Genomic DNA, 23,250 nt, shown 5'->3' with positions numbered 1-23,250 from the left:
GAATACGATCCCGGGACTGCAGGGAGCAGGGTGGGTGCCGGAAAGGGGACTCCGCCCGCCCGACTCAGCCAAGCCCATCATTCACTTCCCTTCCGAACTTGATGAGCCAGCAGATTCCCCAAGCTGCAGATTTGGCAATCATCTGAGCCTGCAGCCCACTTCCCTCCTGGGCAAGGCTGGTCAACAGCAGACCGGGGCTGTCTTAGAATGGGTACCACCTGGATCCCACTCACTGGCCTCCAGCTGGATCTAGAAGGCCACTGTGGGCCGGGCGCGGTGGCTCAAGCCTGTAATCCCAGCACTTTGGGAGGCCGAGGCAGGTGGATCACGAGGTCAAGAGATCGAGACCATCCTGGTCAACATGGTGAAACCCCGTCTCTACTAAAGGTGCAAAAAATTAGCTGGGCATGGTGGCGCGTGCCTGTAATCCCAGCTACTCAGGAGGCTGAGGCAGGAGAATTGCCCAAACCCAGGAGGCGGAGGTTGCGGTGAGCTGAGATCGCGCCATTGCACTCCAGCCTGGGTAACAAGAGCGAAACTCCGTCTCAAAAAAAAAAAAAAAGCTGGGTGTGACGGCATGTGCCTTAGTCCCAGGTACTCCGGAGACTGAGGCAGGAGGATTGCTTGAGCCTGGGGAGGCCAGGGCAGCGGAGGCTGCAGTCAGCTGAGATCACACCCCCGTACTCCAGCCTGGGTAACAGAGTGACACTCTGTCTCAAGAAACGAAAAAAAGTAAAAGAAAAATGGTAGTAAAATGCATATAACATAAAATTTACCATTAGTGGCATTTCATGCGTTCACAGTGTTGTGCATCCATTACCAATAGCTTGTTCCAGAACATTTTCCCCAAAAGGAAACCCCCGTCAGCAGTCACGCCCCACTCTCTACCCGCTCAACCCCTGGAGACCACCAATGTGCATTCGAACTCCACACATCTGCTGAAATTTGACCTTTTGGCCTGACGTGGTAGCTGATGACCATAATCTCAGCACGTTTGGAGGCCAAGGTGAGAAGACTGCTTGAGACCAGGAGTTCAAGACCAGCCTGGGCAACATAGTGAAACCCCTGTCTCATCTTCTTCTTTTTTTTTTTGAGACTGAATCTCGCTCTGTTGCCAGGCTGGAGTGCAATGGCGCAATCTTGGCTCACTGCAACCTCCACCTCCCAGGTTCAAGTGATTCTCCTGCCTCAGTCTCCTGAGTAGCTGGGATTATAGGCATGCACCACCACACCCAGTTAATTTTTGTATTTTTAGTGAAGATGGGGTTTCACCATGTTGGTCAGGCTGATCTTAATCTCTTGAACTTTGTGATCTGCCCGCCTCGGCCTCCCAAAATGCTGGGATTACAGGCGTGAGCCACTGTGCCCAGCCAACCCCTGTCTCTTTTGGAATAAATAAATAAATAAAAGAAAAATAAAAGAAATTCACCTTTTGACCTAGAAAAATGACAATTTAATATAGATTGACTTAAGAACCTTCTAGGATGGCTGGGTGTGGTGGTTCACACCTGTAATCCCAGCACTTTGGGAGGCTGAGGCAGGTGGATCATTTGAGGTAAGGAGTTCGAGAGAAGCCTGGCCAACATGGTGAAATCCTGTCTCTACTACAAATGCAAAAATTAGCCACCTGTGGTGGCAGGTGCCTGTAGTCCCAGCTACTCAGGAGGCTGAGGCAGGAGAATTGTTTGAACCTGGGAGGTGGAGGTTGCAGTGAGCTGAGATCGCGCCATTGCACTCCAGCTTGGACGACGGAGCAAGACTGTCTCACACACACACACAAAAGAAAGAAAGAAAGAAAAAGAAAAAATCTCGTAGGATGTTCTCATTCAAAGTTTCTCCCAGGAGGAAAACGCTGGTGAGTTGGGATGGTGCTTGGCTTTTCACAGGGTGGCTGACAGAATTCCCCCTCCGCATATACGCTGACCCCCCTCTTGCCTTCCGAGGTCTGCAGAGACCCTGTCTTTGGCCCATAGCAGCCCCCAGACTCCCGGGGGACAGCCCTCAGCTCCAGGACACCAGAAAATCTTTGCCTTCCCAAATCTAAGACTTTTGTTTTGTTTTTGTTTTTTTGAGACGGAGTCCTGCTCTGTTGCCCAGGCTGGAGTGCGGTGGCACGATCTTGGCTCATTGCAACCTTCGCCTCCCAGGTTGAAGTGGTTCTCCTGCCTCAGCCTCCTGAATACCTGGGATTACAGGTGCGTGCCACCTCTCTCAGCTATTTTTTTTTTTTTTTAAATATTTTCAGTAGAGGCGGGGTTTCACGTGTTGGCCAGGATGGTCTGGTTCTATTGACCTTGTGATTTGCCCGCCTTGGCTTCCCAAAGTGCTGGGATTATAGAAGTAAGCCACTGCACTCAGACTCAAATCTAAGATACTTAAAAAATTTTTTTTCTTTTTTCTTTTTTTTTTTTTTGAGACGGAGTTTCGCTGTTGTTACCCAGGCTGGAGTGCAATGGCGCGATCTCGGCTCACCGCAACCTCCGCCTCCTGGGTTCAGGCAATTCTCCTGCCTCAGCCACCTGAGTAGCTGGGATTACAGGCACGCGCCACCATGCCCAGCTAATTTTTTGTATTTTTAGTAGAGACGGGTTTTCACCATGTTGACCAGGATGGTCTCGATCTCTTGACCTCGTGATCCACCCGCCTCAGCCTCCCAAAGTGCTGGGATTACAGGCTTGAGCCACCGTGCCCGGCCAAAAATTTTTTTCTTTTTAATTTTAAATTATTTTTTGGAGTCAGGGTCTCTCTGTGTTGCCCAGGCTGGAGTGCAGTGGTACATTCATAGTTCACTGAAGCCTTGACCTCCTGGACCCAAGGGATCCTCCCACCTCAGCCTCCGCCTCCCACCTCAGCCTCCAGAGTAGCAGGGACTACAGACTTGCTTCAACATGCCTGGCTAATTAAAACAAATTTTGGGCAGCCAGATGCTGTGGCTCATGCCTGTAATCACAGCACTTTGGAAGGCCAAGGTAGAAGGATTGCTTGAGTCCAGGAATTGTAGACCAGACTGAGCAACAGAGACAGACCCCATCTCTACAAAAAAAATTTTTTTTTAAATTAGCTGGGCCAGGTGCGGTGGCTCATGCCTGTAATCCTAGCACTTTGGGAGGCGGAGGTGGGCGGATCACGAGGTCAAGAGATCGAGACCAGCCTGGTCAACATGGTGAGACCCTGTCTCTAAAAAATAAATAAATAAAAAATAAAAAATCAGTTGTGTGGGGCGACTGGAGTCTGCAGTCCCAGCTACTTTTGGGGCTCCAGCTCAGGAGAATTATTTGAACCTGGGAGATGGAGGCTGCAGTGAGCGGTGAGCTGTGATCACATGACTGCACTCCAATCTGAATGAAGAGTGAGACCCTGTATAAAAAAAAAAAAAAGATTTGGGCCGGGTGCGGTGGCTCACGCCTGTAATCCCAGCACTTTGGGAGGCCGAGGCGGGTGGATCACAAAGTCAAGAGATCGAGACCATCCTGGTCAACATGGTGAAACCTCATCTCTACTAAAAATACAAAAAATTAGCTGGGCATGGTGGCGTGTGCCTGTAATCCCAGCTACTCAGGAGGCTGAGGCAGAAGAATTGCCTGAACCCAGGAGGCGGAGGTTGCGGTGAGCCAAGATCGTGCCATTGCACTCCAGCCTGGGTAACAAGAGCGAAACTCCGTCTCAAAAAAAAAAAAAAAAAAAAAAAAGATTTGGTTTGTTTTTGTTTTTTTGAGACGGAGTCCTGCTCTGTTGCCCAGGCTGGAGTGCAGCGGTGTGATCTTGGCTCACTGCAACCTCTGCCTCCCGGGTTCAAGCAATTCTCCTGGGCTTCAGCCCTCACTCTGTTGGCCAAGCTGGTCCCAAAATTCTGGCCTCAAGCAGTCCTCCCACCTCAGCCTCCCAAAGTACTGGGATTACAGGCATGAGCCATCCTGCTCGGCTGGAATCCAAGAAATCTCGTATGACGAGAAACTTAGTGGCTGGATAAGGATTACAGAGATGAGGCCATCTGAGCAACAGACCCTCGCAAACTTTTCAAGTCCAAGAAAGTTCGAGCTGATAGGCTGGGCGCAGTGGCTCACGCCTGTAATCCCAGCACTTTGGGAGGCCGAGGAGGGAGAATCATGAGGTCAAGAGATCGAGACCATGCTGGCCAACATGGTCAACTTCTCTACTAAAATACAAAAATTAGCTGGGCATGGTGGCACACGCCTGTAGTCCCAGCTACTTGGGAGGATGAGGCAGGAGAAATGTTTGAACCTGGGTGGCAGAGGTTGCGGTGAGCTGAGATTGCACCACTGCACTCCAGCCTGGCACCTGGCAACAGAGCAAGAGCAAGACTCTGTCTCAAAAAAAAAAAAAAAGAAAGAAAGTTTGAGCTGATAAAGGGAAGGTTCCACCTCGGTTTCTTTCCCCTTAATCTCTTCTGGCCGGGCCGATTCCCACAGGGCGTTGGGGCTGGCAGGATGTGGGAGAGGAGGGGGTCTTCTGGGACAGAGACCAAGGGAGGGTACTGGGGGGATGTTTTTCTCTCTGGGGGTCCGGGGTGGGGGTCGGCCAACACAGGGTCACCTACAGAGGGAAACAGAGCGGAGGGCACCCTGGGTCAGACGGTGAGTCCCAGCCTCCGGTATCAGTAACAGCTTCCTCTAGCAAAGTGATTACATTCTCTACAACAATAACAAAAGAAATATGTAAATGTATCCCTTGAATCCCTAAAGCACACACAGAAAAAAACCACAAACTAAAAGAACTGCTGAAGAAAGAGTTTCCAAGGTTGGGGCTGGAGCCGCTTCCTCTTGCTAAGGCCTGCATGGTGTGTGCACGTTAAGATTTCACAGCAGGCTGGGCGCAGCGGCTCACAGCCGTAATATCCCAGCACTTTGGGAGGCTGAGGCAGCTGGATCACCTGAGGTTAGGAGTTTGAGACTACCCTGACCAATATGGAGAAACCCCGTCTCTACTGAAAATACAAAATTAGCCAGGCCTGGTGGCACATGCCTGTAATCCCAGCTACTCAGGAGGTTGGGGCAGGAGAATTCCTTGAACCCAGAAGGCGAAGGTTGTGGTGGGCTGAGATCTCACCACTGCACTCCAGCCTGGGCACCAAGAGCGAAACTCCATCACACACACACACACACACACACACACACACACACACACACACACAAGGAATTTATAACATAGTCTTGGTTGCTGTTAAGAAACATGCACCGGCCGGGCGCGGTGGTTCAAGCCTGTAATCCCAGCACTTTGGGAGGCCGAGGCGGGTGGATCACGAGGTCAAGAGATCGAGACCATCCTGGTCAACAAGGTGAAACCCCGTCTCTACTAAAAATACAAAACATTAGCTGGGCATGGTGGCGCGTGCCTGTAATCCCAGCTACTCAGGAGGCTGAGGCAGGAGAATTGCCTGAACCCAGGAGGCGGAGGTTGCGGTGAGCCGAGATCGCGCCATTGCACTCCAGCCTGAACAAGAGCGAAACTCCGTCTCAAAAAAAAAAAGGAAAAGAAAGAAACATGCACCTGCATATACTTTGTGTCAGACACTGTTCTGGGTTTCTTTTTTTTTTTTTTTTGAGACAGAGTCTCACTCTGTTGCCCAAGCTGGAGTGCAATGGCAGGACCTGGGTTCACTGCAACCTCCGCCTTCCGGGTTCAAGTGATTCTCTTGTCTCAGCCTCCCAATTAGCTGGGATTACCGGCATGCACCACCATGCCTGGCCACTTTTTGTATTTTTAGTAGGGACGGTCTTCGGCTCTGTTGTCCAGGCTGGTCTTGAACGCCTGACTTCAAGTGATCCACCTGCCTCCACCTCCCAAAGTAGTGGATTTACAGCTATGAGCCACCATGCCCAGCCCAGGCATAGTTCTGTGTGTTTTTTAAATTTATTTTTATTTATTTTTATGTTTTGAGACAGAGTCTAGCTCTGTCATGCAGGCAGGAGTGCAATGGCATGATCTTGGCTCACTGCGGGCTCTGCCTCCTGGTTCAAGCGATTCGCCTGCCTCAGCCTCCCGAGTAGCTAGCATTACAGGCATCCACCACCAGACCTGGCTAATTTTTGTACTTTTAGTAGAGACGGGTTTTCACCATGTTGTCCAAGCTGGTCTCAAACTCCTGACTTCAGGTGATCCTCCCGAAGTGCTAGGATTACAGGTATGAGCTATCACGCCGGCCACTTCTGTGAGTTTTAAATTTATCCAATGCGCCGGGTGCGGTGGCTCACGCCTGTAATCCCAGCACTTTGGGAGGCCGAGGTGGGCGGATGACGAGGTCAGGAGATTGAGACCATCCTGGCCAACATGGTGAAACCCCGTCTCTACTAAAAATACAAAAATTAGCTGGGTGTGGTGGCACGCGCCTGTAGTCCTAGCTACTTGGGAGGCTGAGGCAGGAGAATTGCTTGAACCCAGGAGGCAGAGGTTGCGGTGAGCCGAGATCGTGCCACTGCACTCCAGCCTGGTGCCTGGTGACGGAGAGAAACTCTGTCTCAAAAAAAAAAAAAAAAAAAAAAAAAAAATTATCCCATGCTCATAGCAACCATCAACCATCGCTGCACAGATGAGGATGTTGAGGCTCAGAGGGGTTGAGGCTCTGAGCTTTGATGAGGGTGTGTGAACCTGGAATATGAATCTTATCATTCTGGCTCTTGAGTTTTTGTTTTTAGCCACTGTGGTATGCTAGAAGAGATGAATAATTGCTATGGTGGCCGGTGCGGCGGCTCACACCTGTAATCCCAGCACTTTGGGAGGCCCAGGCGGCTGGATCATGAGGTCAGGTGATCAATGGCCAACATGATGAAACCCCATCTCTACTACATATACAAAAATTAGCTGGTTGTGGTGGTGCGTGCCTGTAATCCCAGCTATTTGGGAGGCTGAGGCAGGAGAATCACTTGAACATGGGAGGTAGAGAGCAGTGAGCCGAGATTGTGCCACTGCACTCCAGCCTGGCAGCCTGGGTGACAGACTCAGATTCCATCTCAAAAGAAAAAAAAAAGAGAGAGAAAAAGAATTGCTATGATGGCTGGGCAGGTTGGCTCACTTCTGTAATCCCAGGACTTTGGGCGGTTGGGTGTGAGGATTGCTTTAGGCTAGGCAACACAGCAAGACCCCACCTCTACAAAAAAATTTTTTTGATTAGCCATGTGTGTTGATGCATGCCTGTAGTTCCAGCTACTCGGGCGGCTGAGGTGGGAGAATCACTTGAGCCTAGGAGTTTGAGTCATGATCTTGTCACTGTACTCCAGCCTGGGTGACAGAGTGAGACTCCATCCCTAAAAAAAAAGTAAAAAAAATCGGCCAGATGCAGCGGCTTACACCTGTAATCCCAGCACTTTGGGAGGCCGAGGCGTGTGGATCATGAGGTCAGGAGTTCAAAACCAGCCTGGCTAAGATGGTGAAACCCCCTCTCTACTAAAAATACAAAAATTAGCCAGGCGTGGTGGCACATGCCTATAACCCCAGTTAGGAGGTTGAGGTAGGAGAATTGCTTGAACCCAGGAGGTGGAGGTTGTGGTGAGCCGAGATCGCGCCACTGCACTACAGCCTGGGCCACAGAGTGAGACTCCATCTCAAAAAAAAAAAAAAAAAAAACAAGAGTTATGTTATTGGCCATAGTGAAGATGTTATTGTCAATAACATCTTCCCATTTTACAGATGAGGCCCAAGGAAGGAGTCAGGACTTGTCTGTGCTTTGCCTGCCGCTGAAGCCCTGGGCCCTGCGCTTGGCTGCGGTAGTGTTTGCGTGGAGAATGTGATCCTGGGCTGCCTTCCTCAGAGCGGACAAGGAGGGAGGGATGTTTATCTGTCCTGAGGCTGCGGAAGGGAGGGGTTGGGCACAAAACTGGAGGCCTGGAGGTGGCTGGGGGCAGTTGCATGTTGTGGGTAGACAGAAGCCAGGCCACGACCTCTAAGGTCTTGACGAGCGAGCCACACGCAGGTCTGGCTTCCGGGAAGCTGGGACTTCCAGACTAGGGTTGGGGACATGGGACCAGCCCTCCACCCATCGGAGCCCTCTCTGGCCTTGCCAGCTGCCCGGTAATTTTGGGTTCTGTGACTCATGGGAAGTCAGGACAAACACACCCTGGGAGTGAGACAAGGCCACTCCTATTTATTTTACTCCTTATAAAGGTTAGCTGGGACCAGTGAGGTGGCGGTGCTCAGACGCGTCCCATAGGAGCCCTGGCACACAGGACGGATTTCCAGGACTCTACCAGCTGCCAGACCCGGCGGGGAGAGACCCCAGACCTCCTAGGTGCTGGCCGTGGGCCCGGATTGCGCTCCCAACTGGCGTTTGACCCGCAAGGGGACCCTCTTGGAAGAGACGGTAAGGATGGAGGTAACAAGGGCCAGAAGGCGGCAGAGGGAGGGATTGTATGATCTGGGCTTCTTGGAATCGTGACTTTCAGAACCTGGGAAGCAGAAGCAGAATTTGGGAAGGGAAGTCTTATTAGAGCCACATCGGAATGCACATCAGAGTCCTGGACTCTTGGAATTAACTTGGGCAGCCCAGTAGCAAAGTTCCGGTCAAAGGATCCAAATGTTTTTTTTTCACACACAGGTATGCAGGAAACAGACTCTGTCAAACCCACAGGAATTCCTGTAGCTTCGGGCAAATCTACCGAAATCACATCACTGAGTGAAAGGGCTCTCTCGCTAGGCATGCTACAGCCTCTCTCTCTCTATCTCTCTCTCTCTCTCTTTCTTTCAACAGGGTCTTGCTCTGTTGCCCAGGTTAGAGTGCAGTGGTGTGATCTCAGCTCACCACAACCTCCACCTCCTGGGTTCAAGCAATTCTCCTGCCTCAGCCTCCCGAGTAGCTGGGATTACAGGTGTGTGCCACCACGCCCAGGTACTTTTTGTATTTTTAGTAGAGAAGGAGTTTCACCATGTTGGCCAGGCCGGTCTCCAACTTTTGACCTCAGGTGATTCACCTACCTCGGCCTCCCAAACTGCTGGGATGACAGGTGTGAGCCACCATGCCTGGCCGTATTTTTTTGGGAGATGTTTAGTAGAGGCAGGGATTCACCATGTTGGACAGGTTATTCTCTAACTTCTGATGTCAGGTGACCCACCTCGGCCTCCCAAAGTGCTGGGATTACAGGCGTGAGCCACTGCCCTGGTCACCTTTTGTTCTGTCACAAAATCCGTCCACATGCTTGAGGGGTCTGTTCATTCTCATCGTGTAGACTATCCCACAGTGTGAACATCCCGTGATGTGTTCATCCACTCTGCTGTGGGTGGCTTCTTGAGAGGTTTCCCACCTGGCTGCTGTGAACATTCCGGCACGTGTGTTCTGGTGAGGATATGTGTACTTTCCCGGGAGGGAGGTGGATTGCCAGGTCTCCAGGGAGGAATCCTCCAAGATGGATGTTCAGGAAGAAAGAATGTTCAGCTTTCTTTGATTCTGCTCCAGGGTTTCCCAGAGCGGAAGATCCAGCAAGACTGGATCCACAGACAGGAATGCACCAAGAGGCAGTCACAACGAAAGAAGCCCAGCCGGGCGCGGTGGCTCACGCCTGTAATCCCAGCACTTTGGGAGGCCCAGGCAGGCGGGTCATGAAGTCAAGAGATTGAGACCAGCCTGGCCAACATGGTGAAACCCTGTCTCTACTAAAAATACAAAAATTATCTGGGTGTGGTGGCAAGCACCTGTAATCCCAGCTCCTTGGGAGGCTGAGGCAGGAAAATCGTTTGAATCAGAGAGACGGAGGTTGCAGTGAGCTGAGATCACACCACTGAACTCTAGTCTGATGACAGAGCTAGAACAGAGCAAAACTGCATCTCAAAAAAAAAAAAAAAAAAAAAAAAAAAAGCCGGGCGCGGTGGCTCAAGCCTGTAATCCCAGCACTTTGGGAGGCCGAGGCGGGTGGATCACAAGGTCAAGAGATCGAGACCATCCTGGTCAACATGGTGAAACCCCGTCTCTACTAAAAATACAAAACATTAGCTGGACATGGTGGCACGTGCCTGTAATCCCAGCTACTCAGGAGGCTGAGGCAGGAGAATTGCCTGAACCCAGGAGGCGGAGGTTGCGGTGAGCCGAGATTGCGCCATCGCACTCCAGCCTGGGTAACGAGAGCGAAACTCCGTCTCAAAAAAAAAAAAAAAAGAAAGAAAGAAACAAAACGAAACGTAAGTGACCACTTAGTCACTCTGTGCCTCAGTTTACTCTTTTATTCTTTCATTTACCAAATCTTGACGGTGCCTGTGCTGTGCACCAGGTTCTGTCCCAGATGCTGGGGACACAGCAGCACCCAAGGTTGGAAGGGGCTGGGAAGTGAGGAGGATAATATTGACCTTGTTGGAAACAGATGCTGGAAATAGACGCTCGGTGCTGCAAGGAAAAATCAGCACTGAGATAAAGGATCTTTCAGCAACACAATTTTTACTTCCTGGACTGCAGGAAGGGTACCCTCGCTAGCCATCTTGCCACGAGAGTACAATGAATAAAGGAAAATACACACATTATCCCTTATGCATTTGGGGTCGTCCTCACTGCTGGGTCTGATCTCCGTTGGTTGGAGCCAGACCTCACAATCTAAACTAAAACCCGATTGGCTAATAACTTAAAACTTTTCTCAACAAGTAAAAAGCAATGGAGAGCTGGGACATGCCTGTGAGCATGTCCAGCAGAGATATCCTGTTTAAAGTACAAGGACATAGAATGTACTAGGTGCCTGTAAACATGGCATGTCTAACAGCTACATAGGATAGGGCTTAACAAAGCTATTAGCACACTTATTCTTTACCAAGAAAGGAAACTTGAAAAAAGAAATTTTTGCCGGGCCTGGTGGCTCAAGCCTGTAATCCCAGCACTTTGGGAGGCCGAGGCGGGTGGATCACGAGGTCAAGAGATGGAGACCATCCTGGTCAACATGGTGAAACCCCGTCTCTACTAAAAATACAAAAAATTAGCTGGGCATGGTGGCACGTGCCTGTAATCCCAGCTACTCAGGAGGCTGAGGCAGGAGAATTGCCTGAACCCAGGAGGCGGAGGTTGCGGTGAGCCGAGATCGCGCCATTGCACTCCAGCCTGGGTAACAAGAGCGAAACTCTGTCTCAAAAAAAAAAAAAAAAAAAAAAAAAGAAAATTTTCTGCTTCCCACAGGCCTCAAGGGTTTGTGATGAGGTTTATATCCTGTTGATCATAGGTGCTCAATAAAGCCATCAATGATTTTAATTATTATGAAATAATAAGAATGGTACCTATGCTTTATAATCCAGATGTAAGTACAGACGTTCTTTGACTTACGACCGGTTCATTTCTTTTTTCTTTTTTTTTTTTTTTTTGAGATGGAGTTTCACACTTGCTACCCAGGCTGGAGTGCAATGGCGTGATCTCGGCTCACCGCAACCTCCGCCTCCTGGGCTCAAGCAATTCTCCTGCCTCAGCCTCCTGAGTAGCTGGGATTACAGGCACGCGCCACCATGCCCAGCTAGTTTTTTTTTTTTTTGTATTTTTAGTAGAGACGGGGTTTCACCATGTTGACCAGGATGGTCTCGATCTCTCGACCTCGTGATCCACCCGCCTCGGCCTCCCAAAGTGCTGGGATTACAGGCTTGAGCCACCACGCCCGGCACGACCGTTCATTTCTTTATCAGCTCATCATAAGGCCGGGTGCAGTGGCTCATGCCTATAATCACAGCACTTTGGGAGGCTGAGGTGGGAGGATTGCATAAGACCAAGAGTTTGAGACCAGCCTGGGCAACACAGAGAGACCCATCTCTACAAAAATAAAAAATTAGCTGGGCACGATGGCATGCGATGGTGTGCAGTCCCAGCTACTCAGGAGGCTGAGGCAGGAGGATCACTTGAGTCTGGGAGGCAGAGGTTGCAGTGAGCCAAGACTGCACCACTGAACTCAGCCTGGGAGACTGAACGAGACGTGGTCTTGAGACAAAACCAAACCAAAACAAAACAAAACAAAACCCCATCATAAGTTGAAAATGTCATAAGTCAAATTGCATTTAATAGACCTGGCCTACCGAACACCATAACCCACCTTTATTTTATTTTATTTTTTTATTTTTAATTTTTTTCCTTATTTTTATTTTTATTTTTATTTTTTTTGAGATGGAGTCTTGCTCTGTCACCCAGGCTGGAGTGCACTGGTGCGATCTTGGCTCACTGCAACCTCTGCCTCCCGGGTTCAAGTGATTCTCCTGCCTCAGCCTCCCAAGTAGCTGGGACTGCAGGTGTGTGCCACCATGCTCAGCTAATTTTTTAAATTTTTAGTAGAGATGGGTTTTCACCATGTTAGCCAGGTTGGTCTCCATCTCCTGACCTCTTGATGATCTGCCCTCCTTGGCCTCCCAAAGTGCTGGGATTACGGGCGTGAGCCACCGCACCCAGGCTTTTTTTTTTTTTTTTTGAGACAGGGTCTCACTCTGTTGTCCCAGCTGGAGTGCAGTGGTGTGACTTTGGCTCACTGGCCTTGACCTCACAGGCATAGCCTACCTCAAATGTGTTCAGAATACTTACATTACCCTACAGTAAGACAAAATCATCTAAACCAAATCCAATTTTTCTTTTTTTTGGAGACGGAGTCTCACTCTGTGACCCAGGCTGGAGTGCAGTGGTATGATCTCAGCTCACTGCACACTCTAGGTTCAAGGGATTCTCCTGCCTCTGATTCCTCAGTAGCTGGGATAACAGGCACCTGCCACCATACCCAGCTAATTTTTAAAAACATTTTTAGTAGAGATGGGGCTTCACCATGTTGACCAGCCTATCCTTGAACTCCTGGCCTTAAGGAATCCATCTGCCTAGGACTCACAAAGTGTTATGATTACAGGTGGGAGCTGCACCAGCCCTGTTCCTCATTATTGCATAAATAATGGGTTTCACGGCGGGACTGACACACTTTGAAATTTATGTACTGCTGGGCATGGTGGCTCATGCCTGTAATCCCAGCACTTGGGAAGGCCAAAGCAGGTGGATCATCTGATGTCGGGAGTTTGAGAGAAGCTGGGCCAACATGGCGAAGGCCTGTCCCTACTGAAAATATAAAAATTAGCCAGGTGTGTTGGGGTGTACCTGTAATCCCAGCTACTTGGGAGGCTGAGGCAGGAGAATCCCTTGAACCCGGAAGTCTGATTATAACCATAATTTTTCATTAAATTCTAAATTTCTCATTATTGTTATTGAATGGCCTTTAGTTAATAAGTATGACTTGTGCAGCCAGTGGACTGTTTTTGAGGCTTTGAGGATGAATGTACCGATAGACAGAAAAACGGAACTTGGGCACATCAATGGGAAAAGATGAACAGATGGAACAATGGGTGTTGAAAGCTCTCATTTCTGGTTAAAACATTACAAAGAAAACACTATCTCCCATAGCATTGCTTTGGGCGTGCAGTTCGGCAAATTATGATTCACAGAAAGTTTCCTGGATTGTAATCAACAAGGGCTGGGTAGGGTGGAGTCTTTGCAGGGTAAGAGGATGTGTGTGGACAGCAGTAAGAGCGGCTAGCGCACGTGTGAAACCCACTGAAATCCAGCGCTGTTCTTAGCCAGACAGTGTCTAATTCATTGAATTCTTTTTTTTTTTTTTTATGGAGTTTCGCTCTTGTTACCCAGGCTGGAGTGCAATGGCGCGATCTCGGCTCACTGCAACCTCCGCCTCCTGGGTTCAGGCAATTCTCCTGCCTCAGCCTCCTGAGTAGCTGGGATTACAGGCACGCGCCACCATGCCCAGCTAATTTTTTGTATTTTTAGTAGAGACGGGGTTTCACCATGTTGACCAGGATGGTCTCGATCTCTTGACCTCGTGATCCACCCGCCTCGGCCTCCCAAAGTGCTGGGGTTACAGGCGTGAGCCACCGCGCCCGGCCCTCATGGAATTCTTACAGCACATCCTAAAGTGGATGTATTATTATTCCCATTTTACTGAGGCACAGATAGGTTAGGTGACTTGTTCAAGGCCACACAGCTGGTGGGAATCTTTTGTTGTTGTTTGTTTGGTCGGTTTTTGAGACAGAGTCTAGCTCTTGTCACCCAGGCTGGCGTGCAGGGGCATGATCTCGGCTCACTGCAACCTCCACCTCTGGGGTTCAAGTGATTCTCCTGCCTCAGTCTCCCCAGTAGCTGGGATTATAGACATCTGTTGTCATGCCTGGCTGATTTTTGCATGTTTAGTAGAGATCGGGTTTCACCATGTTGCCCAGGCTGGTCTCGAATTGCTGGCCTCAAGTGATCTGCCCATTTCGGCCTCCCAAAGTGCTAGAATTATAGGTGTGAGCCACTGCACTCGGGTAGAGGGGATTCAGTTTTAAAATGCTGCACATTTTCGTTCCCTCCTCTCCCCTTCCTTCCGTTCTTTAGGACAGAGTCTTGCTCAGGCTAGAGTGCAGTGGCGCCATCATGGCTAACTGCAGCCTCGAACTCCTGGGCTCATACAATCCTCCACCCAGTCTTCGAAAATGTTGGGATTACAGGCATGAACTACTATGCCCAGCTAATTTTTAAATTTTTTTGTAGAGACAGAGGGTCTCGCTATGCTGCCTAGGCTGGTCTTTTTTTTTTTTGAGACTGAGTTTCGCTCTCGTTACCCAGACTGGAGTGCAATGGTGCGATCTCAGCTCACCGCAACCTCCGCCTCCTGGGCTCAGGCAATTCTCCTGCCTCAGCCTCCTGAGTAGCTGGGATAACAGGCACGCGCCACCATGCCCAGCTAATTTTTTGTATTTTTAGTAGAGACGGGGTTTCACCATGTTGACCAGGATGGTCTCGATCTCTTGACCTTGTGATCCACCCGTCTCGGCCTCCCAAAGTGCTGGGATTACAGGCTTGAGCCACCGCGCCCGGCCGCTAGGCTGGTCTTGAACTCTTGGCCACACACAATCCTTCCTCCTCAGCCTCCCAATGCACTGAAATGACAGTCGTGAGCCACTGAACCTCGCTAAATTCTGTACACCTTTTCTCTAGGGATAAAAATAATTTGAAAGTGGGATGCCAGGCTTCAAACACACACGCCACAAGCCTGGCCTGTTCACTGCTACTTGGGGTGGGGGAGGGGAGGGAAGTGCCCCAACTTCCTCTCTGTCCTTCCTGTTGCCTCAATAGCAGCTGGAGCTCTGGGCAGTGCCAGCCAACCCATAATAGTCAGCAGTCACAGGACCAGGTCATTCTGACACTGTGGGGGTTGGGGGGGCGGAGACTCCTGGGTCCTGGGCTACCCACAGCTTCGTCTACCTGAGCGTTGCTGTGCACCACGTGCTGGATAGATCCTGACTCCTCAAGGCCTCCCAAAACCAGAGAGGTAGGTTCACCCCGATGACTTGCTTCCCCGATGAGGAAACTGCCACGGCCAGCTGCAAGTGTCACCCACAGTCATGGAGCCCGGGGCTGCTCAAGGCCTTTTGCTGTACTGCCTGCCAGCTCTCGAGAGCCGGAGATTTGGAGATGTAATATTCCAGGGCATGGGGTTCCGTGGCGGAACTGACACACTTTGAAATTCACCTACTGCTGGGCGTGGTGGCTCACACCTATAATCCCAGCACTTTGGGAGGCCGAGACGGGTGGATCACCTGAGGTCAGGAGTTTGAGACCAGCTTGGCCACCATGGCGAAACCCTGTCTCTACTAAAAATACAAAAATTAGCTAGGTGTGTTGGGGTGCACCTGTAACCCCATCTACTCAGGAGGCTGAGGCAGGAGAATCACTTTAACCCGGAAGGCAGAGGTTGTGGTGAGCCGAGATCCTGCCACCATACTCCAGCCTGGGAGGCAGAGCAAAACTCTGTCTCAAAAAAAAAAAAATAAAATAAAATTATATATATATATAGCTATGATAGATTATGTCGCTTCTCAGCACCGTGCTACAGTACCTGTCTCATTTGGAATAAATGATGAAGTCTTTGTGTTGCACACATGGCCCTACATGCCGTGGCCCTTGCTAACTCTTTTTTTTTTTCTTTTTTTGGGATGGAGTCTCGTTCCATTGCCCAGGCTGGAGTGCAGTGGCGCGATCTCAGCTCACAGCAACCTCCGCCTTCCTGGTTCAAGTGATCCTTCTGCCTCAGCCTCCCAGAGAGCTGGGATTACAGGCGTCTGCCACCACACCCAGCTATTTTTGTACTTTTACTAGAGATGGGGTTTCACCACGTTGGCCAGGCTGGTCTCAAACTCCTGACCTCAGGTGATCCACCCCTCAGGATTACAGGCATAAGCCTGTATCCTTAGTGTAGACACTTGATCGGCATAGCTCACCACAGCCCAGAACTCCTGGGCTCAAGCGATCCTCCCACTTCAGCCTCCCGAGTAGCTGGAACTACAGGCACGCGCCACCGCGCCCAGCTTTTGTTTCTTTTTTGAGACAGACCACGTATGCCAGCGTCCTGCTCCTAGCAGCTCTCAGTGCTGACATCTGCCTCCTGTCTCTCGGGCCTGCCTGCTGGTCTACGGCTTAGCGGGTATGCAGGGTGCAGGTGGCCGGTGGGGCCGGTGCACTCTGCCATCCTGGCTGGAGTGCAGGGATACAGTCAGGCTCACTCAATCTCCTAGACTCAAGTGATTCTCCCACTTCAGCCTTCACAGTAACTGAGATTATAGGCACGCATGACCATGCCAGGCTAAGTTTTTAAAATTTTTTTGTAGACCTGGGGTCTCCCTGTGTTGCCCAGGCTGGTCTAGAGCTCCTGACCTCAAACAATCTTCCCACCTTGGCCTCTCAGATTGCTGAGATTACAGGACTGAGCCACTATGCCCAGCCCCAATATTCCAATGTGGGATTTTGGAATATTCTAGAATTCCAAGATGCCACCGAGCTACTTTTTGTTTGTTTGTTTGTTTTGAGAGGAGTCTTACTCTGTTGCCCAGGCTGGAGTGCAGTGGTGTGATCTCAGTGCACTGCTACCTCCGCCTCCCAGGTTTAAGCAACTCTCAGCCTCCCAAGTAGCTGGGATTACAGGCACACGCCACCACACCCAGCTGAATTTTGTATTTTTACTAGAGATGGGGTTTTGCCATGTTGGCCTGGTCTTGAACTCCTGGCCTCAAGTGAGCCACCAGCCTGGGCCTCCCAAGTGCTGGGATTACAGGCGTGAGCCACCGCGCCCGGACAGAGAATTCCAACATTCTAAAACGCTGGAGTTCTTACGCGGAAACATTGTAGTTGGCAAGGTGCTGGTGGGCCAGGCTGATGGACACCCTAGCTCTCCAGGGACGTGGAGTTTCCCCCTCTGAGTTTTCATTGTGTTTCTCTCCTGCCCAGACACCGGGAGCCAGGATGGAGAATGCTTCTGTCAGCTACGATTATGGGGATTACAGCGACCTCTCGGACCACCCAGTGGACTGCCCGGACGGCGCCTGCCTGACCATCCACCCGCTGCGCGTGGCCCCCCTCCTGCTGTATGTCGCCATCTTCCTGGTGGGGGTGCCAGGCAACGCCATGGTGGCCTGGGTGATGGGGAAGGAGGCCTGCTGGAGGGTGGGTGCCACCTGGTTGCTCCACCTGGCCCTGGCGGATTTGCTGTGCTGTTTGTCTCTGCCCATCCTGGCGGTGCCCATTGCCCGTGGGGGCCACTGGCCGTACGGGGCCTTGGGCTGTCAGGCGCTGCCGTCCGTCATCCTGCTGACCATGTACGCCAGCGTCCTGCTCCTGGCAGCGCTCAGTGTAGACCTCTGCCTCCTGGCTGTCGGGCCTGCCTGGTGGTCTATGGCTCAGCGGGCGCGCAGGGTGCAGGTGGCCTGTGGGGCGGCCTGGACTTTGGCCTTGGTACTCACCGTGCCCTCCGCCGTCTACCGCCGGCTGCACCAGGATCCCTTCCCGGGCCAGCTGCAGTGTGTGGTGGACTACCGCGGCTCCTCCCGCACCGAGAATGCCGTGACTGCCGTCCGCTTTCTTTTTGGCTTCCTGGGGCCCCTGGTGGCCATGGTTAGCTGCCACGTTGCCCTCCTGTGCCGGGCAGCTCAATACCGCTGGCCGCTGGGCACAGCTGTCATGGTGGGCTTTTTTGTCTGCTGGGCACCCTACCACCTGCTGGGGCTGGTGCTCACCGTGGCAGCCCCGAACTCCGCACTCCTGGCCAGGGCCCTGCGGGCTGAACCCCTGGTCGTGGGCCTTGCCCTCGCTCACAGCTGCCTCAATCCCATGCTCTTCCTGTATTTCCGGAGGGCTCAACTCCACCACTCACTGCCAGCTGCCTGTCACTGGGCCCTGAGGGAGTCCCAGGACAGGGACGAAGGTGTGGACAGCAAGAAATCCACCAGCCATGATCTGGTCTCAGAGATGGAGGTGTAGGCTGGAGAGACACTGTGGATGTGTATCTTCCTATTTCATTTCATGACACTGGCTTCAGGCATGGCTGGATCCAGGAGCTCCATGTTGTCTTCATTTTATTCCTTCCTTCATTTAACAGACATCCATCATGCACCTGCTATGTGCAAGGCCTTTTGAGGCACTGGAGATACAGCAGTGACCAAAACAGACACATATCCTGCCCTCGGGGAGCTGACATTCTACTGGAGGAAGACAGACTATAAACAAAGGAATAAAGGGCCGGGCACAGTGGCTCACGCCTGTAATCCCAGCGCTTTGGGAGGCTGAGGCGGGTGGATCACTTGAGATCAGGAGTTCAAAGCCAGCCTGGCCAACATGGCGAAACTCTGTCTCTACTAAAAATACAAAAATTAGCCAGGTGTGGTGACGCACACCTGTAGTCCCAGCTACTCAGGAGGCTGAGGCAGGGGAATCGTTTTGAACTCAGGAGGCGGAAGTTGCAGTGAGCTGAGATCTCGCCCCTGCCCTCCAGCCTGGGCGACAGAGTGAGACTGTCTCAAAAAATTAAAAACTAGATGAAAACTATAAAAGATTTTAATAGGCTCCCTTTGGTTGCTGGTAGAGATGAGACTATGCGGGCGGCAGTGAAGAGCCCCGAGAGGAGCCTACTGCCGGGGTCCGAGCAGGAGGTGATAGTCATTTGGATCTGGGTAACAGAGCCGAGGTGGTGAGAGGTTCACAGGTCACGATCTCTTTTGAACGAAAGGCCATGTCCAGGCTCCTTAGCTCGGCATTCAAGGCTTCTCTCCACCCCTGGACACACTCTCTAGCTTCTCAGACCCTATAGCAGACAGAATCATGGCCCCGATGATGTCCACATTCTAACCCCCTGAACCTGTGAACAGGTGACCTTCCATGGCAAAAGGGACTTTGCAGATGAGATTAAGTGAGAGATCTTGAGAAGGGGGGGGGTTATCCTAGATTGTCTGGGTGGGCTCCATGGAATCACAAGGGTCCTTTTACGAGAGAGGCAGGAGGGTCAGGGTCAGCAGCAGGAGCTGTGACAACGGAAGCAGATGTCACAGTGATGGGAGGAGGTGCCGAAAAATACAGGCAGCTCCAGAAGCTGAAACAGACAAGGAAACAGATTCTCTCTGAAGCTTCCAGAAGCAACACAGACCTGCTGACACTTTTAAACCTCTGATAAACAGACCTTTAAGAAAATACATTTGTATTGTTTTAAATCAGTATGTTTGAGGTAATTTGTTACAGCAGCCATGGGAAGCTAATGCACACCCTTCGGGCTGTAATGTTTTCGTGCCTATGTGCCTTTCCTGAAGCTGTGCCACTGGCTGGAATGCCCTTCTGATCTATGCTGTTCGGTTTAGCAATCAAGAACCATCTGTGGTGATTCAAATTAGAATCAATTGGCCAGGCGTGGTGGCTCACGTCTGCAATCTCAGCACTATGAGGGAGGCTGAGGCAGGAGGATTGCAGGAGCCCAAGAGTTTGAGACCAGCCTGGGCAGCATAGCAAGATCCTATCTCTACAAAAAATACAAAGTGGTGGGGCGTGTCTGTAGTCCCAGTTACTCAGGAGGGCGTTGCTTGAATCATCCTGCTTCAATCCTTCTTGAGGCAGGTGGATTGCTTAGCCCAGGAGATGGAGTTTGTAGTCAGCCTAGATCACCTGACTGCACGTCAGCTTGGGTGACAGAATGAGTCTCCATCTCCAGAAAAAAAACAAACAAAACGAAAATTAGCTGGGTGTGGTGGCATGTGCCTGTAATCCCAGCTACTCGGGAGGCTGAGGCAGGAGAATCGCTTGAACCTGGGAGGCGGAGGTTGTAGTAAGCTGAGATTGTGCCACTGCGCTCCAGCCTGGCAATAGAGTGAGACTCTGTCTCAAAAAAAAAAAAAAAAAAAAAAGAACAAATTAATATTTCAAATTTATTTCCTCAGGCACACTGGCCATCGTTCAAACGCTCAGTAGCTACATATGGCTGGTGACTGCCATACTGGACAGCAGAGCCATAGGACATTGCCATCAAAACAGAGATTTCTGTTACAAAATGCTGTTCTAGAATTTACTCTTGGGTTCTACCTGCTCAGGTCTTTTAAATTACATAGTAGGCCAGGTATGGTGGTGCATGCCCCTAATCCCAGCACTTTGGGAGGCCCAGTAGGGAGGATCCCTTGAGGCTGGAAGTTTGAGACTGGCCTGGGCAACACAGCAAGACCCCATTTCTACAAAAATAAAAATTATCTTGGTTTGGTGGCACATGCCTATAGTGCCAGCTAGTAGGGAGGCTGGAGTGGGAGGACTGCTTGAGCCTGGGAGGTTGAGGCTGCAGTCAGCCATGACTGTCTCACTGCACTCCAGCCTAGGTGACAGAGTGAGACCCTGCCACTAAATACATACATACATACATAGTCGTGGCACCTATGTCTGCAGTCATTACTCCAGAACAGCACTTCACACATAGCTTCTCCTTTGTGTTTGTTTCTGGTTTTGTTTTTGAGACAGAGTCTGGCTCTGCTGTCCCGGCTGCAGTGCAGTGGTGCAGTCCGGGTTCACTGCAACCTCCGCCTCCCGGGTTCAAACGGCTCTCCTGCCTCAGCCTCCCGAGTAGCTGGGACTACAGGCGCCCACTGCCACACTTGGCTAATTTTTTGTGTTTTAGTAGAGACGGAGCTTCACCATGTTGACCGGGCTGGTCTTGATCTCCTAAGCTCAGGCAATCCGCCCGCCTCAGCCTCCCAAAGTGCTAGAATTACAGGCGTGAGCCACCGCGCCTGGCCTCTCTTTTTTTCTGCCACCATGCTCAGCTAATTTTTGTATTTTTAGTAGAGACGGGGTTTCACCATGTTGGCCAGGCTGGTCTCAAACTCCTGACCTCAGGTGATCCACCCACTTCGACCTCCCAAAGTGCTGGGAATATAGGCGTGAGCCACCGTGCCTGGCCTTATCCTGCGACTTAGAATGTCTGACTTCCTGGAAAAGCATTCCAGTAGGCCTCAGCCTTATTTTACCCAGCTCCTATTCAAGATGGAGTCACTCTGGTTCACATGCCTCTGACATTTCCCTCCTCCCTTTTATAAGAGAACCCTTCATCCTAAGGGTTGTGAAGGGAGGAGGACCCATCTTCTGTAACTTCTTCAGGCTGAACAGGGGTGACAATATTCCTGCCTGTTAGGATCTATTGAATTCAGGCTAGAGAGGAGCTTGGTCAGAAAGCATTGGGATTGCATATTTTGTTACTTGGCATTTTACTCAGAATTCTCAGGCATGAATTAAGACCAAGGCTATCTTGTAAAATAAATTTTGTGGTGGGACAATTTATATAGCTCCTTTGAGGTAGGAGGCAGGACTCAACTCTGGAGGTGGGGCTTGAACACTGGCCCAAATTGAGGACTAGCTAAAACAGGGAGGAGGCAGAAGCAGCTTTTTTTTTTTTTTTTTTTTTGAGACAGTCTTGTTTTGTTGCCCAGGCTGGAGTGCAGTGGGGCGCAATCTCGACTCGTTGAAACCTCGCCTGCTGGGTTCAAGTGATTCTCCTGCCGCAGCCTCCTGAGAAGCTACAGGCGACTACAGATGCCTGTCACCAAGCCTAGCTAACGTCTATTTTTTTTTTGAGACGCAGTCTCGCTCTGTCGCCAGGCTGGAGTGCAGTGGCGCAATCTCGACTCACTGCAACTTCCGCCTCCCGGGTTCAAGTGATTCTCTTGCCTCAACCTTCCGAGTAGCTGGGATACAGGTGCCCACCACCACACCCAGCTAATTTGTGTGTGTGTGTGTGTGTGTGTGTGTGTGTGATTTTAGTAGAGACAGGGTTTCACCATGTTGGCCAGGATAGTCTCGATCTCTTGACCTTGTGATCCGCCCACCTCAGCCTCCCAAAGTGCTGGGATTACAGGCGTGAAATACCACGCCCGTAAACTACAACGCCCGATCAACTTCTGTATTTTTTAGTAGAGATGGAGTTTTGCCATGGTGGCCACGCTGGTCTGGAACTCCTGACCTTGGGTGATCGGCCCGCCTGGGCCTCCCAAAGTGCTGGGATTACAGGCGTGGGCCACCACACCCTGCCCGAAGCAGCTTTCTATGACACACCTACCAGTGTGCCCTATCAGTTTGGCATCGCTATGGCAACACCCAGGAGTTACTGCCCCTTTCTATGGCAATGACCTCACCACCCAGAAGTTATTACCCCTTCCCTAGATATTTCTGCATGAACTTTCCCTTAATCTACATGTAATTAAAAACAGGTATAGGCCGGGCAAGGTGGTTTAGGCCTATGATCCCAAGATTTTGGGATCCCAGGATTTTGCCACTGTACACCAGCCTGGGGACAGAGCAAGACTCCGTCTGAAAAAAAAAAAAAAGGCTGGGCGTGGTGGCTCACGCCTGTAATCCAAGCACTTTGGAGGCCAAGGCAGGAGGATCACCTGAGGTCGGGAGTTCAAGACCAGCCTGACCAACATGGTGAAACCCCGTCTTAAAAAGAAAAGAAAAGGCCGGGTGCGGTGGCTCAAGCCTGTAATCCCAGCACTTTGGGAGGCCGAGACGGGTGGATCATGAGGTCAAGAGATTGAAACCATCCTGGTCAACATGGTGAAACCCCGATAGAGACCATCCTGGTCAACATGGTGAAACCTGGTCAACATGTAAAAATACAAAAAATTAGCTGGGCATGGTGGCGCGTGCCTGTAATCCCAGCTACTCAGGAGGCTGAGGCTGGAGAATTGCCCGAATCCAGGAGGCGGAGGTTGCGGTGAGCCAAGATCGCGCCATTGCACTCCAGCCTGGGTAACAAGAGCGAAACTCCGTCTCCAAAAAAAAAAAGAAAAGAAAAAACTCCACAAAAATCAGCCAGGCGCATAGCAGTGTGCAACTGTAATCCCAGCTACCTGGGAGGCTGAGGCAGGAGAATGGCTTGAACCTGGGAGGCAGAGGTTGCAGGGACCTATCACGCCACTGCACTCTAGCCTGGGAGTCAGGAGCGAGACCCCATCTCAGAAAAAAAAAAAAAAAGTGCC

General features: G+C 50.9%; 1 protein-coding gene across 3 annotated transcripts; it reads left to right on the top strand.

The window, feature by feature from the left end:
• Positions 1-7,855: 7,855 nt before the first annotated feature.
• C5AR2 (complement C5a receptor 2) lies at positions 7,856-22,660 on the top strand. 3 transcript variants are annotated; one of them, XM_003940288.4, is made up of 3 exons: positions 7,856-8,025; positions 8,119-8,314; positions 17,204-22,660. In XM_003940288.4, the coding sequence occupies exon 3, from the start codon at positions 17,219-17,221 to the stop codon at positions 18,230-18,232; it is 1,014 nt and encodes a 337-aa protein (XP_003940337.1). In that variant the 5' UTR covers positions 7,856-8,025; positions 8,119-8,314; positions 17,204-17,218; the 3' UTR covers positions 18,233-22,660. The 3 variants fall into 3 exon arrangements, with proteins under 3 accessions (XP_003940337.1, XP_074242237.1, XP_074242238.1); XM_074386136.1 differs by having other exon boundaries at positions 8,119-8,326; XM_074386137.1 differs by lacking the exons at positions 7,856-8,025; positions 8,119-8,314 and adding an exon at positions 15,146-15,251.
• Positions 22,661-23,250: the final 590 nt, after the last annotated feature.

Source organism: Saimiri boliviensis, chromosome 14 (assembly GCF_048565385.1).
Source record: "Saimiri boliviensis isolate mSaiBol1 chromosome 14, mSaiBol1.pri, whole genome shotgun sequence".
Taxonomy (NCBI): domain Eukaryota; kingdom Metazoa; phylum Chordata; class Mammalia; order Primates; family Cebidae; genus Saimiri; species Saimiri boliviensis.
The sequence above is the reverse complement of the archived record's forward strand: the minus strand, read 5'-3'. Positions and strand labels throughout refer to the sequence as shown.